This window comes from Epinephelus moara, chromosome 15 (assembly GCF_006386435.1).
Source record: "Epinephelus moara isolate mb chromosome 15, YSFRI_EMoa_1.0, whole genome shotgun sequence".
NCBI classification, from domain to species: Eukaryota; Metazoa; Chordata; class Actinopteri; order Perciformes; family Serranidae; genus Epinephelus; species Epinephelus moara.
In genome coordinates, this window is record NC_065520.1 from 4,556,797 (window position 1) to 4,583,692 (window position 26,896).

The 26,896-nt window shown below is 41.4% G+C and overlaps 1 protein-coding gene across 1 annotated transcript in view; it reads right to left on the reverse strand.

Moving 5' to 3' along the window:
* tns1a (tensin 1a) overlaps positions 1-26,896 on the reverse strand; it is a 119,915-nt gene that overhangs the window by 83,103 nt on the left and 9,916 nt on the right. The window contains exon 2 of the mRNA XM_050063175.1: positions 5,807-5,921. Coding sequence (XP_049919132.1) covers positions 5,807-5,921 — 115 coding nt within the window. The remainder of the gene's footprint in view (positions 1-5,806; positions 5,922-26,896) is intronic.

Consider the following 26,896-nt stretch of genomic DNA (forward strand, 5'->3'; position numbering starts at 1 on the left):
GCGAATGAGGAGCTCAGCAAGAAAAAACAACAGTCAGTTTTATGAAAAGAAAAACCCTTGATGTTTCTTTCTAAACAGATCAGAGAATAAATCTCAAAGCAGCAGGTGTGCTGCTCTCCAGCGTGGTAGAATTGCAGTGTTATGTTTAAAATGTCATGCATCCAACCTTTTACTGAAGAATGACTGCTGCTGAAAAGGAAACTGCAACAAGGTCGGCTCTCATCCTGACGCTAACATGCTGTGGTGCTGCCCCCAAGTGGCAACATAAAGCAAACATCCATCCATCCATTTGTTTGGATTTGACTTTTTTAATTCAGTTGCTTGACCTTGACTTAAGACCTTTACATAGAGGTGTTCAAATGGTAAAATATTACAAAGCAGGTACAGTTAGCCAAAGTATGATTGATTGCTTCCTTAAAGAGGTTTAAATATACATTAGAGAAGTTAAATATGTATGTCACCAAGAGAAACAGACAGACTGAGAGTATGTCGACCTCCAGGCATGAAACTGCCATGTTTTGATGTCAGGGCAGGTATGACCCTTGACCCCGACACCTGCAGCCTCGCTGTAGGTGGTCCCCAGGTGGTGTGAGTGTTTCTGATGTGTGAGCAGAGGTGACGGCAAATAAGTGCTAGGTGTTGGAATGTTCTGGGTGGTCTGTTAGAAAAACACACTTTGGTTAATTGAGGTAAACCTATGTAATGGTGATAAATGGATTACTTGGTCAGTTTGTGTGTGGAGCGCTGATTGGTAATTAGTTGGAGATGGTAAGTGAATATTTGTCCATCCAATTAGAGAAGCAGCTGTCTACTTAAAGTATTATTTCAACGCCTGGTATTCCAGCAATAACAAGCTGTAATTTCCTGTCATGTCAGTGAAAACCCTAAACAAGATGCAAAACTGCAGCATATACAGCTTTGTAAATGCTACAATTCTTGAAAGATAAGCAGGAAAAGAAGACAGCAGTATAAAGAAAGAAATAACCGATAAACATCTGAGGTGTCCAGAATTAAAGCAAACTATAAAATCCTTAAAACCTGACTTGAGCACAGTGCTATTCTTTGGTTCCTCTCTGTTTGTGCAAATAACTGCTGATGTTTCATTATAAGTTGCCTTAAATTTTCAATGCAGGCACCAGAGGCAATTATCATCATCATCATCATGTGGTTTTTATACACTCCTAATGAGTCCCACTTATCCACAGGAGGTACACATCTATCCTCACAGTGCCTCATCTCAGAGAAGAGCAAAGGAACACATGCAAAGACCAAGTAAATAAACTACAGACTTGACGCGTGTGTGAATATATTTGACATGTCTGATCCCTTGAAGTTGACTATGTATCGGAGGGAAGCAAACAAAGCTCTGAGCTAACTTTGGCAGACTTGACTAACACTGTGGTGATCAAATGAAGAAAAGGTTTAAAGGAATTGGTGTCACATTTTGGGACACTTTCTGGCAGGAAATTTAGATGAGATTATTGATACCCAACCTATTGCCAGAGTAAATGGAGCCTTTGCTTTGAGGCATTTCTGCAAAGCATGGATTTTCAGTTTCAGTGGCACAATTGTTGCTGGAATACTGTATTTGTTGATAACTTGCTAAAAAGCTCCAGGTTTCAGTGGCACATTTGCTGGTTGAAATGTTGCCAATGTCTTGCAAAATATCTCCTGGTTGTGATGGCACAATCATCGCTGTCTCACCTAAGTGTTACACTATCCATCATCCCCTTCATTTCCCCATATATATATATATACTACGTCACTTTAGAAATGTTGATATGATGCAAATGAAATGTACAAATGTTAAGTACCCATGGTTTGCAGAAACGTATTATCCCAAAATTTTCTTTGAGCAACGTGCTGTGCTACCACTTTCTTATCTATTCATTAAATATACAGCCGGCAGCCAGTTAGTCTAGCTTAGCATTGATGCCTTGTTTCCACACGTATGTCCGTAGATCCGTAAATATACAGATGATGCCTCCAATGCATTTCTTTACAGATGGATAGAAACCTGATAAAAACTAACTGTAGACATGGGGGAGGCTAATTTAGTCCATTTTTCGCTGTCCAGTAGTTCATAGCAAGATTACTGGGACAAAAACAGGACCTGCCAGGTATACCTGGCATGTTTTGTGAAATATTTAATTAAAAAGACATATAAACAGCTGAACGGGTTAGACTGACGATCCAACTGTGTATAACGTAGAACCATATTTTATCAGAATAACATTACTCAGATTCACAGTGTGTTAAAACCACATAAACACATTCTTTTTAATCATACAAACTCACTTGACAATCAACACGGGCTACTGAATTGAAGAAATTAGCCACTTAGCAACGTGTTAGCTAAGCTAGCACACTGTCATACGGTCTCTGTAATCTACCGTAAAAGTTCGATTTTTTTCACGTACTCGAGGCAAATTACGGACCGAAATATTATGGCACGTTGGATATCATGGAGATTCTCATAGGAATGAATGGATGTCTGGTTCCCTTGTCTCCATACACATGTCAAAGTGGAAACGAGGCATGAGACTGATTAGCATCTAACATTGCTCTGTCGGAATGTAACAAAATCTGCCTACTAGCGCCAAAACAGCTCACTGATTAACACGTTATATCTCAGTTGTTTAAACCATACAAAAACAGTAGTTTAAAAACAACTGTAATGTGCTTGGCTGGGAGAAGAAAGAGTTGCCTATGGTCGCTTGGCGACTGGGCTCAACCAATGTCTTTACCATAATGCTGAAATATTCCTTTAAGGTGTTAAGTGCACAAACATTAAATCACACAACACAATCTTGGCCAGTTAGAGCATGTTCATCCTGAAGAATATATGCACACATCTGGAAGAGTGCACAGCACATTGTCTTATTGTCACATCTTATCTCTCGGCCACAAACCCTTTAGCAATGTGACCTTTTTACTGGGGCGCCTAACAACACATCGTGCTAACTGTAAAGGGCAGGATGGATGCTCAGATTAACATGTGTCCAGGTGTTTTGCTTGTGAACATATAGCTCAATAAGAAGCTCACATTTAATAGCACAAGAAGACATTTTTTTGCTGATTAAACCAAGTTTGTGCACATAAAGCTGCTGTTAGGCTTCAGAAGGCAGTTTGGGGCTTTTAGCTGGATGACTTTAAGCTTTACCATTTGGCAAGGAAAGCTTATTGCAGTCTACTGTATTTTAACATAGAGGATGAATGAACAAAAGAGGGATGAAAGGGAAAGTAATTCTCCTGTGCTCCCCTTTGCACTCTTTTTCCTTTGTTTTCCATGTCTATCTCCCAATCCCCCCATACCCCAATTTCTCTGTCTTTATCCTGCCTCGCTCTACCCCCCCTACCCCTCACCCCTCTTTCCCTTTTTTCCCTCTTATCTAGGCTAATGCAGCAGCAGCAGCCATGCTAATTTTAACAGCAAATCCTCAGCCAAAGCCCTATACAGGCCCGCTCTCCTACCGCCGGGCTTCTGAGTGTCAACTCGGCTTCTGCTAAAGACGCAGTGTTTGTAGTTCAAAAAAGAGAAAGGGAGAGTGAGCGAAAGTGTGTGAGAGAGATGGAGGGAGGGAGACAAGAAAGAAAGAGAAACTGTGAGGCTGCCCGGGAGTCCTCTCACGATAATTTCCCCTGGACTTTTCTTGGAGTGACAATAAAACCTTTAGTTCTTCTAAAATTAGAATCAAAAACATGTGACTGGATTGTGGAGGAAGACGGGGAGGCAGGGGCTTAAAGGGAGGGAGGAAGACAGGAGAGAAACCAACACTGAAACAGCAGACACATGCGTATATACAGTCTGAGAAATAAAGGGACTAACTAGAACCAGAGAGGGTTCTATGGGTTGTTCCTCTGTGACAGTGGTTCCCAACTGGTCCAGCCATGAGGTCCAGATTTCTCCTTATGCCTCTTTCACACAGAGCACGATTTTCGCGGCGCCCACCGCGGGGTGGGGCGCAGAGCAAGCGGAGAGCAAGGTGCGCAAGACGGGATTTGGGGGAGTACAGGCTCGTTCAGGAGCTATAGCTCCATGGTGACCGCTTCCGGGTCTACTTCATGAATGGGTTCGTCGGCGGAGGTCTGCGCTTTGCGCGCTCTGTGTGAAAAGGGCTTTAGTCATTAGTTCAAGGTCAACACAGTTCAAAATATTCAGCGTCGTACTTGTTTTTGGTCATGTCATCAAGCTAGTTTGTTGTCTCTGTCAAGTAGCTGTCCATCAGTCACTCATTCTACAGCAGGAAACAGCACTTTAAAATAAAAACTCTGTGCTGAAAATTCACTGTACTTAAAAATAGAGTGTGTTTTTAACAAACTTGACATGTTTGGGAGTCACTTTCCATTCAGAATGGACCCGCCACCCACTTTTGAACTGCGACCCACCAGTTGGGAACCACTGCTCTAGAAGAATCCTTTTTGGTCCCCGGTAGAACCTTTTATAAAGGTTCCACCTGAAACCCTTTCAGAGGGTTCTTCCTAGGAACAAACATAAAGGGTTATACCTCGAACCAACTTTAAGAGGTTACACTTAGAACCCTCAATTATCCCTTTTCCACCATCATGGAATGGGTTGCGTAGCGGTTGCAGCACCTAATTTTGAACCATTCTGAGCTTTTTCACCAAACATTATTTGGTTTGGTCCCCAGCAGGAAACAAAAAAGTCACAGATTTTTCTTGACCTTAAGTGCGAACCATGACAACGTCAATGGGCCTGTCATATTCTACAGATTGGAAAGAAAGGATGGAGTCTTGCACATAATAATCTGCAAGGTTTCCTCATTATCAATAGACAGATCCTTGATTCCAGTGGTTCCACTCAAAAATGGTGGAAACGTGGGTGAGTTCACTAGATAGCACAAAGGTTCCAAGAATCCTGAACGAAACCCGCTCAAGAAACAGAGCTAATCTGGTGGAAAAGGCTGAAGTTTTACTGAGAACCCTTCCATGGTGTCATGGTTCCACCCAGAATCATCTCTGGAGGTTGTATCCACAATCCTTCCACCTTCTAGGGGTGCTATGAAGAACCCACCCAAGGGATTCTACCAAAAACCTTTCATTTCCAAGGGTTACATCTAGAACCCACCTAGGGGGTCTCTAAAAATAGTAACTGACTACAATACCCATAGATCTCTCTCCCAAGAATTATGGTTTTAGTTGACACGTTAGCCTGGGGCCAAAGGAACCACCTACAGCAGCAAATGGTTCTGGGTGGAACCTCAGCTCTTCAGGACCCCTTATTTCTAAGAGCGCACATATACATATATTGGATACATAGTTAAGTTCAAACAATTATATAGCCAAGCAAAACACAGGAGATGGATGCACAGCCGAGGCAGACAGAGACAAATGTGGAGAGTACAGCAATAACAGCTGCTAGACACATTTTTTAATCACTGTGAACTGAATGTCTTTGGACTTTGGGCTGTTGGTTGGATGAAACAAGCAATTTAAAGACCTCACCTTATGATTTAAGATATGTGATGCACATTTTCTTCTCTTTTCTGACAATTTACAGTGTAGCCTATTTGAATCAGTTAATTAAACACATGGGTTTCATCAGTTTCATGAGTAGCATACATAGCATGCTTTGGTCAAGAGCCAGTCTGGGGGAGTTGCAGCAGAAAAATAAAGTCTAATTCACTTTTTTTGTCTCTTCAGTGGTTCAGAATGGCTGATTGCTTCCCATGCTGGGATAGACCCCAGTGATCCTACACAGGAATCATGAGAACTTATTCATGAATGAATCGTCTGGTCTCAAACCACTCATTCTGATCTCCCGTCAAAGTTCCCTGACACTCACCTTTGCAGATGAGGCCCTCCTTGGTGATGGCCTGCTTGCATATATCACAGCTCTTGGCCTTCTTAAATGGCTTCAGCTTGAAGGTGTGTGTGTGGACACCCTCCAGCTCGTCGGGCTGTGGGAAGAGGAGGAAGGAAGAGAAATCAGGAGGGAGTCAGTTGGCGCCAGCGGTTTCATAGCCAATAGAAACACATTTGGTATTCAGCAATGATATATTCGTCTATGGCGGTGTGTCAGGGGTTTGATCTCAGTCTGACCGGTTCACTTGTGTCTTTGTTAGATTGAATGATTTTCTTTTTTTCCCACTTTGGCTCAGATGATTTCTTTCTTCACATGTGAGAAAACCTTCTATTACTCACAGACTACTTGAACTGGAATAAAAATAAGTTGATCCCTGAACAGATACAAGTGTCTCCTTACAATTTATCAAGTTTTTTAGAGCGCAAGTACTTTCTTTAGGGTAAAATACTTAGAATTTAAGTCATTTATTTAGGAAAATGCCAAAAATTCACTGGTCCTACTTCACAAATTTAAGTTTTTGCATTTCTCCGTTTTATGTTTGTGAAGTGAATATCTTTGGTTTTTAAATTCAGCAAAAAAAAAAAAGGCTAAAATAACCATCTCTTAACCCTTTTCTGACATTTTATAGACTAAATGATGAGCTTATTGATCAAAGAAATAATTTACAGTTTCATGAATTCATAACTATTAATTGCAGCCATGCTTCAACCCATCTAAAGCAAGTTTTTCCACCATAAAATATGTTTTTTGTTTATTTACCAAAGACTAAGAAGACACACTTTCATAACTGACATTATTTTGTGCCACAGTGTTGCATCAACATGCACACACATTGACACAGTCCGCCCACCAGCAGAGGATGTTTTCACTTTGAAGTTTTCTAATTAAATGACTAATTAATGATGAAGAGGAGAGAGGGAGAGGGAAAAAAAAGCCTCACAGCAGCCAACAACCTCAAAACTCTAGGAATGATGTACGCCTGTGTGTGTATACATTTGTGTATGTGTGTGTTCATATTCTACTGTACGCATGTGTGTGTGTGTGTGTGTGTGTGTGTGTGTGTGTGTGTGTTCGGGGTGCTGGAACATTTCTCTGAACAGCCTGAGGACACAGTAGCTCTAGAAACTGCACCAAGACCTGAGCAGAGCAGTGAGGAATAAATAGTGCACATGATTTTTGTACCCTAAAAGCAGAGGAATACAGATGACGAAGGTGCGGTTGATGTATGCATGTCACTCATTGGCAGGATAACAACGAGGAGGAACCCCAAAGACCTTTGCAAAATGAATTCCATGACTTATCTAATTCATTCCTGACATGTAGTGACATTTCCAACACTTTCAAAGCATCGCTATATTAAAATATGATTTTCCTTCCAAGCAGCTGCACATTACTCACTGTTGATTTGATTAGTTTAACCAGGAGCATACAAAATGCAGCCAAGAATACTGTAACTGGGTCACTAGAATTCCCTTTGAAGGTGCCTTAACTCTAAAGCAGCTCAACCTGACACTGAATGCTTAAGAGCGTCATCAAATTGCTAAAAAAGTCATCTTTTCAGTTATTTATGAAACAGTTTGAGGTCTGAGTGGTGCAGTACAGATTACATGTGGTTTTATTCTATAATACAAGGCTGTCTGGGTTAGCATTTTCCCAATGTGAAGGTCAAAGTCGTCAGAAAAAGGACAAGCAGCTATTCCAAGATCTGCTCTTTTCATATGACAGTTGCTCTCCTTCCAACACCCTGCTGAATCTCCCTATACCCCTCTCCTGTGTCCTCTTTTCCCACCATCCCTCTGTCTGAACAACCCCCTTAGTGAGTCATAATGATGATGTCATTTCCTTTGTGTATTTGTGCAGCTGGGCCAGTCTGGGTTGGTCTCTGCTGGACTGTAAACCTTGGCGCCCTTTATTGAAAACAGTATTTTAAAGATGCCTTGTTCCAACTATCACCTTAAAGAAGATGAATGAATGTGTCCCTTCAGGAGTAATTATCACAAATGGAACCAATCCTTTGAATCATCTGAGACGGATTCCAGTTTCACATTATCCCCAACTAAAAACGGAAACAAGTCTTGTAAATGCTGCTTCGCTTCCCAAATAAAATAATCTCATTAAGATCCACTTTTACAAGCTGAAGTGTGAAATAAATCAAACCCCAATTTAAACGAGCCGTTTTCTTCCAGCTGCGTCAATATTCTTGAGTGAAAGTTGGATCAACCAATCAGCTTGGTCGAAATACCGGGCTGTATGATGTGTTGAGATTTTGTACGCATCCAACCCAAATGCCAGAATGAATGCTGGCATTGTACATTTCTGCAAACTAAAATATTGCAAAAATATTTGTACTTTTGCATTTTGAGGTATGTTGTATGTTCGATAAAGCTTTATGTTTCTTTGCATTTCAACAATGTTGTGGTTATAATGTGTGGTTTTGTATAGCTACAAAATAGTGTTTCTAGTGAGACATCAACAGCCTTTCCAGCTGTGAATGTTGCACCAAAAGCATGTGCTTTTATTAACACATCTGTAGCATTTCCAACCATTACTCTACCACTAAACTGGGTGTTTTTTAATGAGACACTGGTGGCATTTCCAGTTGCGAATGTGCCATCAAAACCATGTGTTTTTAGTGAGACATCAATGGCATTTCCAGCTGTGATTTTGCCACCAAACTGGGTCTTTTTTGCAAGACATTGGCGGCATTTCTTGCCATGACTGTGCCACCAAAATTGGATGTAATGTAATGAGACATTGGTGGAATTTCTAGCCATGACTATGCCACCAAAACTGTAGCCTTGTTCCAGACCATAGACCCCGCCCACTCAACTGAGTAGGCTTGCATCTCTGGTCTGGCATACTGCAATGAATTTGCGATTTATCTCGTCCAAACGATGGAAGGACCAATGAAGGCCAGGGGTGGGGGCGGGTCTAGCGATTAGCCAATCAGTGCCACGCTGATGTCAAGCTGTGCACCGGTGGGTAACTGGTGAGGATAGCAACAATGGCGACCGCTACAGATCCTACAGACCACATTAACGATGCTATTGAGGTATTTTGCCACTACTCGCATTAATGGAGGACCAAATTAAGGAAGCTGCTAAACCGGATTTAACGGCGATGCAGCTGGGCGTGCACGACGACGGAGAAATTTTAAACGGGCAATGCTCGCTTGTTTTCGGCACCCCCGAGGCATGGATACTAATGACGTCAGATTCTGGGTGAGTCGTTGATCTCTACTGATTGGTTAGGGAAAAATCTAATTCCCTCCCCCTTGTAAATCGCCTTCAATGGAGGCAATGTCAGACTGAAGGTTCTGGGAGCTTCAGTCTGACACTCAGGCTACCAAAACTGGGGTTTTTTAGTGAGACGTTGGTGACATTTCTAGCCATGACTGTGCCACCAAAATTGGATGTAATGTAGTGAGACATTAGTGGAATTTCTAGCCATGACTGTGCCACCAAACTGGGTGTTTTTTAGCGAAACGTTTGTGGTATTTCTAGCCTTGACTGTGCCACCAAATCTGGGTGCTTTTAAGCGAGATATTTTCAGCATTCCCAGCTGTGACTGTACCACCAAAACCATGTGTTTTTAAGCAAGACATTGGCGGCATTTCCAGCCGTGACTGTGCCAACAAAGTGAGTGTTTTTAGCAAGACATTGGTGGCATTTTCAACCATAACTGTTCAACCAAAACCAGACGGTCTCGACTTGGTATCATGCCATCTACCATCTCCTCTACTTCCTGATGACAAAGCCAGCTCATATACATGTTACCAGAAATTCGTCACTTTAGAAACATTGATATGCTACATGTGAAACGTACAAGTATAGAACATCTGTGGTTTGCAGAAACATCGTTCTTGTGGTGACTAGGCTGGTGCATCAGCTTGTCTGTGTGCTTGCAAGACCCATAACTCTCTTCTTTTTCTTTCAGAAAAGTTCACATATATTTTCTCAGAATTACACTACAATTACTACGACTAGTTCCTCTACGACTACAACTAATTCTGATCACTACTACCACTACTGCCACTATCAGAACTACTCCAACTACAAAGGACTCCAGGTGTGATGAGGCTCACAGATGAAAGCAAGGCTAAGTTGTGTAATCCTTTGCTTCATGTCTTTGAGCTCATTTTCTGCTTTCTTTCTGAAGCTCCCCGGCCTTTTTTTCCTCTCTCCCCGTGTGCCGCAGTCAATTTGGCTCAAAGCTTTTACAAAAGTGTATTTCTCAGCGTTTTCGCTCCCCTATCTCCCTAAATCTTAATGGCTTTTGTCACACTGTGATACGCTCGCTATAAGCCCCACAGAGGAATCATGGCTGACCTTGGCTGCGCAGAGGCAGACACAGCATGTTACAACAGGTAGCGTCAAACAAACAGTATGCTACACGTGTGCTGCTGATAATGCCTGTAAAAAACTTAATTAACAACCAGACTGCAATCCTTCTCCTCAAAGACGCTGGCTGATATGTTGAACAGCAACTCAGGTTTAAACACAGACAGACTGCAGACGATTCTTCCTCACAGTGTTTCATTAGAGTGAAGGGATGTAATCTGAGCTGACCGATATCCATCATGATTATTGGAGGACTGCTGAGACAGACAAATTAAAGAGGACAATGCGAGACAGTGCAGAAGGAAAACAAAAAGGGGAGTATGTGAAAAATGATAGGACTTATAACATATAAATATGATTTTTTACATTTTCCTATTATTGAAACTGTGAAGCCAAAATATGACATATTAGCAGTTTTCCACTGACTACTGTCTTAGCCCAGCTACTACTGGCCAAACATGCCCTGACAAGACTCTTCTATGCATGTAACCTAATTTAGTATTCATGAATATTTCATTTTTTTTTTTCGTAAGAAAAGTAGAAACATCTGCCAGTGGAGTAAGAAATCATCATTTGTTTCCAAGGCAAATATTTTCAAAAGTATTTTATTTCATCTCAAAGTATTTTTATTCCAAATATTAACTAATGTGAAGAAAAAAAACATATAAAACTATGAAAAACTGCGGGTAACTGTAAAAGAATACATACATTTTTGGGATAACTGTAATTTGGGAGACAGAATGACTGTCTAAGATGGACATCTTTTGCAGTGTGGGCCTGCCTGGGTTTATAAATAGCGGTTGAAGCACCTTGGTGCCACTCTACAGCCCTGATGTTAAAGATGACCTGGCAGAAAGCCGCCGGCTAAACCAATCAGACGCAGCCAGCTGTGTCACCGGCAGGAGCCATGGTTACCTGGCTGCCACAGCAACTGGGGTCAACGTGTCCTGTCAAACAATGATGGATGAGGTGGGACTTTGAAAAAAAAGGGCAGAAAAACATACAACCACACACACACATATAAGCATGAACACCCTGGCATACAGGCCCATGGTAAGTATCACCACAACAGGAGAGCAAATGGTTCTTGGACGGCTGCCATGTAGCATCTGGGATTCAAGTTTTTTTTCAGAGAAAGAGGGAAAAGGGCCTCAGCAGCTTAAATGGAGAGCAATCAACAAAGAGAAAAACAGGGATCATACTCAGTTTGGGCCGTCCGCAGTGGAAATGACCCTCAGAGATTCATGGGCTCACACACACACTGGGTCTCACTTTTTAAAACTTCCTTTCAGGTATTTAAGATGTTAGTAAAGCTCACAATTAGGCATCTAATCAGAGAGCCAATTCACTAATGAATGCAATCAGTTTCTTAACCATCCATGACAGATTTTATTATCTAGTGCGGAGCGAGTTGCTTCCTGATGATCATATCAAGAAAAAGTTGTGCCAAGAAAATAACACTCAAGATAATGCAGTCTTTAACTTCTTCAACAGTACTGGTAAGGTTGGCAACCAACAAACAAAATGATTTTAAGCTCAGCTCACGTCCCAGCTACATCAGCTGATCTCAGACAGCCTGTCAACTGATGGAGCGACTGATTGATGGAAGGGAGTCAGCTGATAGATCACATGATTCCTTACTATGCAAACAATTGACAAATGTCATTCAGGGCGCCCTATTTAAACTGCTCTGGCCTGCCTACTGTTGGTGCTTCCTCTGCAAGCTGCTTTGCAACCTGCCTCCACCCCAGCTCCTCCTTTTCATGTTGTGTTGGACTTATAAATGTCATTTCTGTTTGTCATTGATGCTGGCTCTGTTCTGTTCTGTTCTCCCTGCCCTTCCATGCGCTTACATGGAAAGCCTAAGGCAGGAAGGGCAGGGAGGTTTGTGCCCTCTGCGTCAGGCTCTCCTCGTTGGCACATGGAAGAGCAGAGAGGTGTGCTCTCTCCGCCTTAGGCTTTCCACGTAGGTGTGTGGAAGAGGATTTCTGCATAGGCCTAGAAAAGGCAGAGAGGCCCCAAAACAGAGCCATACCACCAAATATAATACTGCAAATGGAAATAAAGTTTTCTCTGACTAAAGTGGTCCTGACTGAAGAAAGAAAAAAGATGCAAGCTGTGCTGTTTTAAAAAAAATAATCAATACTGTATGGCAGAGTTGTGGACTCGAGTCACATGACTTGGACTTGAGACTGAATTTTGATTAGACTGAAATTTGATGACATTTAGACTTGACTAGACAAAATCAAGAAAGACTTGCAACTCGACTGGAACTTTTACACCAGTCACTTGTGACTTCATTTGGACTTGAACCTTTTGGCTTGAAAACACTTCAATTAATTTACATTTACATTAATTTACAGCAAATCAACACTTAATTTCCTAGATGATCCACTTTGTCAGAACCAATCTGACAGCATGCAGTCGAGTTCAGGAGAGAACCATAAAGACTTCACGTTGCGTTACTGATCGCCAGTTCTAAAAAAACTAATGACAAGACAATATGCAACATGTGCAAGACATAAATTACGGACGGAGATGCAACAATTTTCAAGTGCAAACTTAAAAAGCATTCATTTTTATAATTTTTAATGTATTATTACTCTGTGCACATTATGACTTTTTTAGGACTCAAAACTTAAAGTTTAGGACTTGGGACTTGTCTGTCTTTACTTGGGACCTTACTGCAAACACTCGAGAATTACTTGTGACTTGGTCCCACCTCTGAAACATGGTCAGCCAGAGATGACACAGAGTTCAGACACCTAATAGCCATTTATCTCCAAGGGCGTCGCCAAACTCTACAAAACCAAACAACTGTCATGCTGAAACCTTCACAGACGTTCATCCAAGATATTTTTTTTTTTAGATATCACCATTCCAGCTGCCAAAATCAGACGGGGTGTGGATCTGTAATGGGAGCTGTGCCTGCAGCCATCCATAAGACAAGTCAACACAGACAAATCACAAGCCCTGTCCTCTGCGTCGTGTTAAGAGGAGACTCCCGGGAGAGGCCAGGGAGAGAAAATGGAAGGAGAGTTATGCAGAGGGATAGAAAGAAAAAGAGAAAGAGACGGGAAGGGAATAGATGTAGATGGAGAGAAAAGGGGGGTAAAGGGATAGAGTAGAAGCAAAGGATGGAGGAAAAGGAGAGTAGGTGATTCTGTGAGTGTGTGTGTGTCCAGGCTTATAGACAACAGGCCCAGTAAATCAAGGCCCTGTGCTCCTCTCCCCCAGTTGCACTTAGCTAATGAAAAGCATCACTACGCTACCTCGACCGCGACCCCACTTAGAGCCACGATGTGGGAGCAGGGGGGAGGGGGGACGACTCTCTCAAAGGCACTGCTCTTTATTTCTGCACAGGGACGACGTATGTGCACAAATTAATCCTGGCATATATAACTAATCAAAAAACATGCATGTTTTCAGTCATACATGTTCAACTAAAGACATATACATGAACTCCAGTTATTTGCTTAGACAGTATACAGTATAAACCAATAAATATGTTCTCTATGAACATACTGTAGAAGACAGAAGAGATGAGGATGAACAGCATTTATGGGAAATATCACTTCTTCTGCCACGCTTCATCAAAGCATCATATACCCATTTATGAGTGCTGATGACTTCAATTGCTTTATAGTTTTGTCCCCATGGTAGCCACTTTGACAAATGTTGGGAATGTCATTGACTCCCCACTTAAAGCAGCTACAAGGACTTTTTAACTGGTTATGAAACAGTCTCAGTTCAATACTAATCAATCTATTCAACCTACATAAGAAATTGAGACGATCGGCAAGAAGATTGGCCTTATCTGTATAGTTATTCTTAAAGCCTGTACCCAGGTCAACAGCTGCTTTTTGTGCCACTATCCCTGGTGGAAAAACGATGACAAGTTGCTTAAAAAAACCCACCCACATTTTGTGGCATAAAAGCTGCCAGAAGCACAACAATAACTCAATAGAGGTCAACTGGTTTCATTGTTTGTTGGTCTGAAGATGGCGGGATGTCTTGCCATCTACCATCCCCTCCTCCTCCGTATGACAAAGTGAGGTAATATACTATGTCACTTTTAGGGCTGTCAAAAAAACCTGTTAATTTTGATTAATTAATTACAGAAAAAATAAGTTAAAAAAAATTAATGCTGATTAATTGCCTTCCGTGGTGCCCTTAGACCCGATGCGTCACTGAAGACCACAGTTTGTTTTTGTCACATAATGGAGGCAGACGATGCTGCTTGACCAATGAAACTGCTGATAGGAGCACTGTTCTCTGCAATTTATGCAGAAAGGAATTTTTGTACCATTGAAGTACTGCAAGCCTGAAATATCACCTCAATGCAAAGCATTTAGCAGCGAACCCAGAGGTCCGAGCAAGCATGGCCTCTGACGCTAGTGCTAGCAGTCACACTCAACCAGGCCTTCAGACAAAAAATGAGTCTACCTGTGACTGACTAACTAACTCCCTTGCAAAATGGATTGCAATGGACTGCAGTCCAGTTTTGGTGGTAGAAGACAGGGGGGACAATTTTGTCCAAAATCCAGCAGCTTTACAACGATACATCTGACAAAATTCATTTGAATTAAAATGTTCTAAATACTTTCACAGCGGAAATTGATTTATGGGATTGATTTAGATTAATTATTCATAGAGCATGTAATTAATTAGATTTTTTTTAAATCACTTGACAGTCACTTTATAAACATTGGTATGATATGCATGAAACTTACACATGTAAAATAATTGTGGTTTCCTGAAACATACAATGTCAGCATTTTCTTCTGGGGCCTGGGCAGTATATTTTTTGGGTATGGCTGAGATGGCAAAAAGAAAAAAAAAAGAGAACTGACTGAAGAAAAAAGAAAAGCTAAAAGAAACTATATTATTAAAGCAAATGCACATGCAAGTTTGCTCAAGATCTTTACAACATAAGACAGTGGTGCTCATGGAAACACTTCTGCTTTTGTCCACAGGGGCTGCCAAATCAACATAAAATGCAAAGTTCAATGTGGTTCCTTTAAAAACCATATGAGAGACTAGATTGGTGATACCATTTTTAGATTATATCTTTTTAGCTAACGGTCATCTAAAAACTGCTCAATTTGAATTACTTCAAGAGGCTATAATAAATATTTTAATATTAGCAGTGACTCATGTGACAGGAGTCGGTCACTTTGATGAGGCACCAAATGACAAAGACAAAGTTAGCGGCTAGCTGGTGAACATGGTGGAGCATTTCACTTATATTTCCCTGACAAATTGGAGGAGACCAAAACTAGAGATAAAAGTAGTGTGAAGTTGTAACAAAAATGACTCAAAATGAATGCTAACATTGCTCCATGACTTACCTTCAGGGTGGGAAGGGCAACTGTTTGCTAACAAGTTTGTTGCGTCAGGTGATGATATGGCACTCTTGTGTTAACTTAGCTTGTTAGTGCTGCCCCCATGTGGCCGCCCAAAAGTATTTAAGCACACCTTATCCATTCCTCTCTCTTTGACCAACACATCTGTCATCGCACTCGCCCATGACCCAGAGACTCAGCCTTCATCCCTTCATCCCTCAACCCTCAATCTTTCATCCCTTCATCCCTCCATCCCTCAACCCTCATCTCTCCATTCCTCACTTGTCATCCCTCAACTCTCATCCTTTCATTCCTATGTATCAGACCCATAAAGCCACATATTCATACGCACTCTGTTAAGACAGGAGAGTCTCTGTATACCGGTAAATGTTTGCTGTTTGGACTTCCTGTTTGTGCCAGGTGCATTTTGAGTGTCTGCATCTGCAGCTAAGGCTCAGACACTCACACTCTCTCACACACATCAACACAGACTTCCCCACGTCCAGTTTCATTCCCACATGTACGGCCAACATGTGTCCTCTAACGTGGAACTAGACATGTGGTTCTATTTATAGTTCAGTAAGAGGAAAGTTTTTCTGGTTTAAACACACAAAGAAGGGCATGTTGGAATAAAGATGTACAGTATCATTTTGCATAATGATGTAATTTGACACAAACCCTGTAGTACAATAATTGCTCAGTCAAAGTGTCCCCCAATGTGCAATAACCATCTACAAGGAATAACAATGAAATAAATACAGCCCTTTGGAGACTAAAACCAGAAGTTGAAGGCATTTTTGACTTTCATTTTGCTGTTTTTATGTATATTTAGCAGAAAGATTAGAACACGTTTTTCTCTGGGGCACAAAAACATGTGGCCCTCTTTTCGAAAAACGCATCCTGATAATCAAGTTAGGATCGGAGCTCTGTACATCCTCCTTAAAAGACTATTTGGGGGTGAAATTGACAGCATAGGAGACCCAGAGGCTGCAGTAAATAAGTCCTCTTTCCTCTGAAGGCTGTCCACTGAAAGATATATATGATGTGAGAAAGAAAGTGAGTGAGTGAGGGGAATTGTTTTCTAAATGAGTGACTACCTGGTTGATGGACGAGGTGAACAGAGGGAGCGAATGAGTCACCCAGACAAAAAAAAAAATGAAAAGACAAAGAGCGCCAAAACCAGCCAAAATGTCAGACGACATGACTCAATGAAGTCAAGCATGAGGAACAGGCCCCACAGAAACCAACAGGCCGAGGGGGAAGGAGAAGTCCTGCACCCCCCCGAGATGAAAAAGCAGAGCCACACCTGCTTTCAATTTCCACCAAATTGAAATTCTGTCAGGAACAATGGGCGCCTTTGTGAGGCAGAGAGCGAGCGCAAACGAGAATGAGAAACACAACAAGAAGGAAAATGAGAACCAGGATGATATTTGTCATATCTGTATGTATGAGTGTGTCAGCGTTTACATGTTTCCTATTATAGAAAGCAGGTTTCATAAACACATGAAAACTATGGTGGACTTCCAGCTGCTTTTAAGGTGAAGAAACTTAGATGGTATGATATATGATCAGAAAACTGAGGGATGTCACACTTCATGTCATTTTATTCATGCACTCACAAAAAAGGAAGAGACAAGCAGCTGGACACTGAAACATAGGAGAGTACAGACCTCATAATGTTTCAGTTTATTTGAAAATGTATGTCTGAGCACTCACACAGCAATTGTATTGCATTTCCACAAAGTTGGGCAAGAGGCAGATTTTAAAGAGTCATCAAAATCAAAGCAGCAGGACTGAGGCATCCTGAATCTTAGTTTGTATTATGTGTAAACTGGATCCTATGCTTCCCATAATGCAACTCAGCATCTTTTCATTCCTCAAAATATCCTACAGCACAATCATGCAAAAGAAAAATAAAAAATCTTCAGTTTACTGCATTGCATACCAACCGTATCTGGTGGGAGCCAGCTAGAAGCGCCACTCATTAAAAATAGTGCCCACCCTTTAGCACCCCACCCACAGGCTGCACCATTTAGCATTTTTAACTATGTTAGCACTGTTAGCAGTGTCAGCACAGCTAGTGGTGCTATCGTAGTTAATGCATAAGGCCCTGATCACACAGAAAGCAGCTGGAGGCGCCTTATTGTAATGTTTTTAATGAGAATGAAGAAGCTTTTTGCTCATGATTTTCACATTGCCTTTTTGCTGGACTGCTCTGAACTCCTCGAGTTGAAAAAAATTCAACTCACAGCGTAAAAGCACCCCACGTCATCTCTTTTTTTATCATCTTTTTTTCCATGGTCCGATCGGATGATTTAAGAGGTGGGCCTTCTGTGCCGGTCACGACAACAAGTTTGCAGTTGGTACGCAAATGAGGAGAATTTGGTAGTAGCGGTTGCTGGATACCCAGAGCTGTACGGCCCGACGATAGACAGCAGGTTGTCAAACTGCCCTTGTGTTATCCTCAAATATGCCTGGAAATGGCCATCATTGAGGCGAAGCTCCTGGACCTGGTGGACTGGTGGTACTCCCTGGGATGACCCTCTTTTTTAAGGTCTCATGTACCCACACAGATCTCAGTTTCCCTGTGCCCAACAAAGTACCCTCTGCCTGTCCATTTTAATAACTAGCTGCTAATTACTGTGAAGAAATAAAAAAAGGTGTAAGAGATGTAGTGGTGTTTAACGACACGATGCAACCAGCAAAACTTAATTTTTGGGTCAAAAATGAAACGCTTACTCACTTGGAAAATATGACCGGAGGGTGGCTACCATGTTTCCGCAGCTACATCCCACCAACGGGATGGTGTTACGAGTCATAATCACCTAATGAGTGGCGCCGCTAGCCAGCTTCCACCTGGCCCAGGTGGTGCTCAGTGCAGAGTGGCCAAGGCTCACGTTAGACCAGATGGTGGGCAGTGGGCACAATGTTTCCACATGTTAACGTGGCTAGCCGGCTAACATTTACATGGCAAAACATTAAAACCTCTAAATGGGTAGTGCTTTGAAATGCAGCTCTAAAGTTTACCGAGTCAGTGAAGCACTGGACTACAAGGACAGGCCCCTTGTATTTCACGTTGTAAGAGCCAAATATGTCATTTCACTCAGCTGACATGAATCGTATTTACCATGGGTGCACACTGGCTGGTGCTTTATCAGCATTAGGAGCTGTAGTGTGTAATGGTAGGGACAACATTGTTGCCATCAGGTGTTTCACCACGGAAGGGCGCAGTGGTGCAGGACAGTGTGCAACATGCTGTAAGCTGTGTATTCAGTTTAGATGAAAGATAAAGAAATGGACATTTATTCAACCTGTGTTTGGTGGTATAAATGACATTCGTGATTGCCTCCCTGCCTGGTAAACAATCACATCTTTCAAACTCCACACACTGGTTTGTAAGGCAGCTTTTCTGATATCAGTTTGTAGTTTCCTAAATTGAGCTGAGACGACATAACTACAACATCATCAAGGCTTTTTTTATCAGACCATTACACAACTTTTATCACCACCTGAGCTGCAATCTAAGTAGTAAACTGATGTTTATGTGTGGAATCGGTGGAGGGCCCCTTTAACGACAAAAATCATCAGACTTCTTCTACATTTTAATGAAACTTTGTGAGACTCTGCGTCACCTCGCTGTAAACTCTGCTCTCATTGGCAGCCTCCACTCTTGAACTCACTCTGAATCTGTGATCTCAACACACAGATGGCATATCAAACGGCTCGAATTAGCACGGCGGCTAAGATCAGTCCACAGGACGGTTTAGACCGAACTGCACTGCCAAGTCATGTTTTTCCCACCAGCTTTGCTCAGCACAAAAATAAGGGGTTCCTAAAATCCTCCATGGCAAGGACCCTTAAATTAAAAACTTAAAGCCATGTAGGTTGAGGTGTTGTTCCATGCCCCTCCATTAGTGAACATTTTTACAGTAGATGGGAAAATAACAGATGGGAGAGTGAAATCTCTTATCAGGATAGTCATTATTCTGGTTATAACCCCCGAGGGGCCTTCTTCACTGTGATTATGGGCACATCAGTGATTGGCAGCACAGAAGTACCCATAAAGCAAGTCGAGCAGGCTGTTACTGTATAATCCATAGTGTGGAAAGCTTTCTTTAAAGGGACAGTTCACCCTAAAATAAAAAATATGCTATATATTTTTCCTTTTTCCTGTAGTGCTATTTATGAATTTTTCCTTCTGCACAGTGATACATTTTTTTTTGTTTTTCTTTTGGCCCTTTAAGCACCACAAGCTGAGTGCCATCTAGTTCCATAATACTGGAGAGAAGGCAGACATCTCTATGGTCGATATTTCCATAACTTGGCAGCTCACAACAAAACAATGTAGACTGATAAATAGTGCTACAGGTAAGAGGAAAAATATGTATTTTTGATTTGAGGGTGAACTGTCCCTTTAAAATGGTGACACATAATAAGAATAAAGCAGCCTGTCAGTGTATGTTTTTTGGTTGAAGTGGATACATCTGGACTCCAGGGAACCCCTTTAGGATCACAAACAAATGTATCACATCAATCAGAATTTTTACAGTTTTAAGGCACTGATACGACACATTTCTCCCCTTGCATACATCCATACTTCATGGGAGTATAGATCAGTGTGCAAGAACATAGATATGAGCTCAGGATGTTTTATTTATGGAGCTGAACACAGCTGATCCCAGTGGACTGACACTGTGGGCCAGTTGCCAGATTGTAGTAGATCCCTCCTAGAAGCTGAGAAACTGTGCGTGTGGCGATGACTACCTCCTTTCTTATGTGTGCGTGATGCTATATAGATGCATCAAATAAACCCACATACATTCGTGTGTGTACGTGAGGGCACGGCTGCTATACTGTTTGCATGAGCATGCAATATGATCGATACCAGGTGCCGACAGAGAGACACAAAGATCAATGAGCTGTGATCATGAAGTCTAGGCTGCTTATGATCATTAGCCAGCTGCTAATGAACTTAGAACGCCGTGTTTGCTAATGAGCTCTCGTCTCTTTGAGTTTATCTCAGGGAAAATTAAACATGCAGGACAAGAACACAAAAACATAAAAGTGGGTTGTAAGCATTTCTGTGCTCCCTGGTGTTACATGTTGATGCATGGCACAACTTAGTGTGTGCAGGTGTGTGGTTGTGTTGATTGTCACTCTTATTCCTTCAAGCTGCAGCATCCTTCTCATACAGCTGGTTTGTTTGCTTTTCAAATGTAGTTTTTTGGTGCTTTGAACACCACAAGCCGAGTGCCATCTAGTTCCATTATATTGGAGAGAAGGCAGACATCTTTACGGCCGATATCTCCAACACTCGGCAACTCACACCAAAACAATCTAGACTGATAAAATGCACTACAGGTAAGAGGAGGAATATTTACTTTTGATTTTTGGGGTGAAATTTCCCTTTAAATGTGAATATTTGCTGGTTTTCTTTGTCGTCCATGATGGTAAACTTCTCTTTTTTCTTTGAGTCGTCTATAGACAGATCTACAGCATCCCAGCCTGCATCTAAACCTTGCTGGCAGAGATCCAGACTCGGATATGAGATGTGGGGGCAGAGCGGTGCACAACGCCTGGGGGAAGTGTGCTAAAGCTGGGTCGAGGGCTGGCTGGCGGTGGCCTGGGGGCCTGGAGGGAGGCGCCCGGTCACATCGCATATAAATCACCTGGTCACAGATACACAGAGCATTGTTTAGCCAGAGTGACGGCTACACTCTCTAAGGACAGGCTGACTCGCAGAGATACAGTACCACACGCCATGCATGTATATACACACATGCAGAAAACCAGAGCATGGAGGAAGCTCCAGTGAGAGTTAGGAGGGATGTCTGGCTGCGGACAGTCAGCCTGTGTGGCAGCTGAACAGCACATGAGGTCCCTTCGGAGGCTGTTGACCAAAAGTAGGTCTGAGTGCAGTTTCATGTCATTTGGAGGTGGGCATCATCATCAAAACCATTATTAAATTATGGACAAATACACATGTATATTTTCAAAGAACCCCAAAAACAGGATAATTTAGAAAAACAGTGCAATGGAGTTTGGACATCGACCACAGAAGGTCACAATCTCAACAACAACAGTCGCTAATGAAGCCACATGAGAGTACATGACCCTTTCTATTGGCCAGTGCTTCAAAAAGAGCTCAATAATTGGGGTTTATAAAGCAAATGTATTTTCTCTAATGTTTTAAATCTGTCACTTTTACTGCAAGAGAAATTTGGCTCACTGCTCATTAAAGGAAAATACAAAAAAAAAAAAAAAAAAAAAAAAAAAGCTGATATATTTTTTAATTTGTGTGCAAGATAATTAACTTGTGCACACTAGATTTTTTTTTTTTTGCACAAAAAACATCTTTTGGGACTTTTGGGGCTCCATAGAAAATAACTCTATCATGATCTATAAATAAAAAAAGGGGACATCGGAGGATCAAATAATAAAATAAAAAATAATAAAATAAAAAAATTAAATTAAATTAAATTAAATTTAAATGAATTAAATTAAATTAAATTAAATTAAATTGAAATAAATAAATAAAATAAGCCTTGCTATGGAAACAAATAAGAGACATATGTTTTCCAATTTTATCAGCCACTGAATACTATAATATTAAAAAACAGGTATCTGAATTCATATATTCTTAATTTACCTCTTTGAAATTAAAAATGGACTTTTCTTGATTTGCAATTTCAAAAGTTGAATTTGAATATATTGCGTACAAAATTTCACAAATTCAGATCCAAAAATTCAACTTTTAGAATATCAATAAAAATAGATTCAGGTAGGCTAGTTGAGACTCGAGGGGTCAAATTCCGATCCAAAGATTCAACTTTCAGCAAAAAATAAAAATAATGAAAATAAAAAAAAATGATCAGGTTGCACAAATTGGGTAAATACAGAACCAAAAAATAAAGTCAAAAAATATATTTTTAGATATTCTCAAACTTGATGCTTGATGCTTCACGCTTTTCATGCTTTTTTTCAGCTTTTGATATAACAAATCAAGAAATTTCTTAATTTTAATTAAAAATGACTAATTTCAAAACAAATAAATTATGATGCATGTTTTTTTAAGTAATTTTTTTCAGTACTATGAATTCAGTGGCTGCATTTCAATATCAAGTATTCATTGGTTGTTAAAGTTAAAATATTTCTGTCTCTTATTTGATTTTATACTTGCTTTTCTTTTTTAGTAAATAGTTTTTGCAAAAAACCCCCCAAAACACTCCAATACTTCATTGTGAAAAAAAAAAAAATCAGAATAAATTCTGTAGATTAAAAAAAAAAAATGCATAGGCTACTGAAAAGTTTAAAATCAAATTATTTAAATATTCAAATTAGGTTGTGTTTAAATATGATTCCCTCCCCAATATGTAATCCTTGTCCTTTCATAGTAAACTGATGAGGATGATGCTGTTGCTGTGATGCTGTAGGGAATTAGCCGCCAGGACGCACATACAGTAGAGCCGCTGAGACTGATTCATTACTCAAGATTCCCCTCACTCAGTGCAAGCTAATCACCAGGCAGGGCGAGCAGATAGACTCCTATTAGCAGAGGGAAATGACATTCCTAACACACACCAGGCCACACACATGCAGACACAGTCATACAGAGGTGACACACACAGAGGCGTGGCAGGCAGTAACAGTCCAATCAAAGCCTGATTGATTTTCAGAGCTCTCGGGGGATTCTGTTCAGTCAATAAGGGACTCTGTAAGACGACTGAAGACATGATGGATCTACCATACATCTTGACTTACAGTGTTTCAGCTGTCTTGTTCTGGACTACAGCACAGAATAAAAGTGAAGTCGTTTTTGAGCAGCCAGGAGATCATGGCAGACACATGAAAGTCATTTCTATACTGATGATTAAATGTAATTAATGTGAGCAGTCATAGTGTCACATAAATGACAAGATAGCTAAGAACTCATGAGCCAGACAACCAACAATATGAACAAGGAGTGCTTATTTTATAGATACATGGTCACATAGCCTTTTCTTTAAGGATTTATATGTTATCAAAATTAAAGCATCAGAGGCGGAGATATCCTGACTTTTAGACCAAGTCAAACTTAAAAAACATGTCACATAATGCAACTTAAAAGCAAGTTTCATTAGACCTTCCCTGACTTTGAATGCCCACATCTTTCAAACTCCTCACCCTTCATATTGAGGACTGGGTACTGTTTAAAAACGTAACTTGTTCTGACTATTTGTTAACATCTCCAGGCCCAAGTTGGGATAACCCCGATGACATCACTCAGGGATAATTTCACAGACTTCCTATTCTCAAGCTTCCTCCAGAGCTAGACACACACAGACTGAGTGTGACGACCCAAGACAAGTTAACTAACAGTCATGTCTGAAATCAGTGGAGTTCACCTTTAACAAAATCAATATCAGTTTAAGTGTATGCTATATTTACAATAGTACCACTGCTTTACCTTGCCTTCAGGCAACCCTTTTATGGGGAACTGAACTACAAACCAAACTTATCGTTGCTCTCTTCAAAGCCAGACTCCATTGACAAAAACAGTGATTTTACCTCGTTGAACACAGGAGCTGCTGGTCTACTGCTGCCTCGATCGGCTAATTTGTTTGTGTTATTGAGTGAATTTGGTGTTAAATAAACTAAACCAGTTGCAGACCAGTAATTTCCAATGTTCACCAAGGTAGAATTACAGTTTTATTGACAAAGGAGTGTGATGGCTTTGAGGAGAGAGTTATACCAGCCATAGTTCCCCATTAGAAAGTGCTGTCTGATGGCAAGGTAAAGCAGTAAAAATATGCTAAATATAGCCTATACTTGAGGCAATATTGATTTCTTAGGTGGCTAAAATACATTTTCTGCCCTTCCACAGCAGTACATTGCTTAGGTTTTGTGGCAGTACTCCTTCCTGCTTCTCCAAACTAGGGGCATGCTGACCACCATCTATTGGATGCAATACACTGACGATGGATAAGTACCTCATACAACTTCAAAATATTTGAACTATCGCTTTAGGGGTAAAGGTTTGCATCATCAACGCAACTTAAAAGACCCACAGATACTATCTATATGGTCCAAAAATGACAATTTGTGTCTTTAACTAGCTGAGTAAACTTTTTCAAAATACTGTTAAGTTTTAAAAAAAAGTCAAAGCAATACAGAAATGCATGATTTGACAGGTTCAAAATGATTGCACAAAGTTCCTTGCTCCTTTTCATGCTTGCATCGCTATTTTACAGTAAGGAGAGGTGGAAAATATGAAATAGAGAGAAGCTGGCATCAGAAAACATCTGAGGTGTGGAGTTTAACTTCTGACACTGCAGAGTTCCTTAAACTTAATCCCAAGTGTTAACGGAGCACCCTGACTTCACTCAGGTAAACACCGGCAGGAAATTCCTTAGCGAATATGTTAAAAAAATCATATCGCCAGTGCTGTGTCAAATAACAGTTGTTGTTATTCATAGCGGAGCTGCTTAGCATATTGTAGAGCAGTAATGAGCTCACTGAAGTATTTGGCCAGTGCTGTAAAAACTAGCCTGCATTTGTGGCTGTTTCTGTCAGCACGTCAAATTGAATATTCTCTCTCTGTGTGTGGGGTGATAAATTATTAATAGCATGTATTTGAGGAGCTTTCTTAGAGCCCGCTTCTTGCACGTCACTCAGCCCTCTCCTCCTCTTCCTCTCCCCGCTGATGTCACACCTCACAGCCCTCACTCTTTTCCCCCTCCTCAATGTTCATCTCTTTTTTGTTGTCGATTTGAAGGGCGATAATGTCGGATTGGATAGCCTCACATCTGGACAACTCAATGTCTCACTTTGCATATGAACTGCGTGGGAGCTTTTCCTCCACCCTGCCTCTTTCCTCTTGCATCTAAATGGCCCTCTCCTCCACTGCAAGCTACAGAAAAGTAGGGCAGATGCCTCATTTAACACTTGGGTGCGATCAGTACACACTGTGTATACATTATACAACAAAAAAAGCAATAAATCCACCTACTTTGCCAATAAAGATGGTGTTGCACTGCAGCTAGGAGCATTAAAAGGTAGGTAATGTGTGATGCGGCAACATGATAACATACAAAAGCCCACAATTTATGATTATGTGGCTGGAGAGCATCTTAAAAGGCAGATTTTTCATTTCACATGTGTAGGAAGAAAGACAGTGCAAGCTTAAACACTGAATTTATGTTCCTCTGCAAGAAAACAATTGCATGTCCATATTCACGTGCTTCCAAGTCAACGCACATCCTCGCACATGTCTAGAGGTGTGTTGGCATGCTTGACTTTTCTCTCCCTCTCTTTTTTTTTTTTTTTAAAAACCAAGATGCTGCGTGGAAAGCCCCCGGTTCCTGACACACTCAGTCAGTCCCAGATAGCAGGAGAAGCAAGCAGCAGCAGATTAAATTATACAGGAGAAACCAGAAATAGCTCTAGTGCAGAGGCCGCGTGGACTCGACGCGAGAACGCGCCGATGCGAGTCGCCACAGAGCAGTCAAGTAGATTAGTCCTGCGAGGATCACGGAACAGAATTGACTACTGTAGATTTGCCGGCCATGCTCTCATGTACGACAGATCTGGACTTGACCTCTAGAGACCAAAGGGTGAAGGGTGTTCGTGGAGAATCTCAAGGCTTGGTTAGAGTGACATTAGACCTGAGTAAACTTGACTCATCTTGGACAAGACTTCCTTCCAAAAACCACTTATTTTCAAAATTTCAGCCAACAACAAACACATAAAAGAGTCAGAAGCAACAGTGGTGCTGCTGTGTTGTTGGAAGGAACCACTCATCATGAGCTGCTCACCTTTTCACACCTCACACATAAACATACCCACCCACTTGACAACACCATGGAGTTAAATACACCGGTAACTCGTCTCACACCTCTTTTGATTTGAGAAAGATCTGCCTCCAAAACACAGCCCTTTCTAAAAACCTACATCTGTTTCCATGATGACCTTTAGCTGCTCACTGGGACCTGCCTACATCCCCGTCTGCCATTTCTTACCCAAAACATGCAGGAGAGGCAAACCCAGGTCCTGGCCCTCCCTGCCAGAGCCGAGGGCAGAGACAGAGAGACGGAGGGCATCCTGAAAAAAAAAAAGGGCTCCCCGGGGCTCACGGTAGGAATCCACGGTATTCCCAGAAATTCCCGCCGGTTCCACGCAGGCTTTGGCGACACAGATCCATGCCAGACGTACGAGGTGCACACAGGGTGGGGAAGGGAATGCTGCTCTGGTTTTCTCTCTCTCTCTCTGATGGCCTTAGTCAGTCTCCCGCATCTGAGTTCCCTCCCTCTCTCGCTTGCTTGCTCTAACTCTTCCACTCCTGGTCCTTCTCTGTCTCTCTTGTTCGCTCACTCACTCCTGCCCTCCTCTCTGTCCCTCTTGAAGTG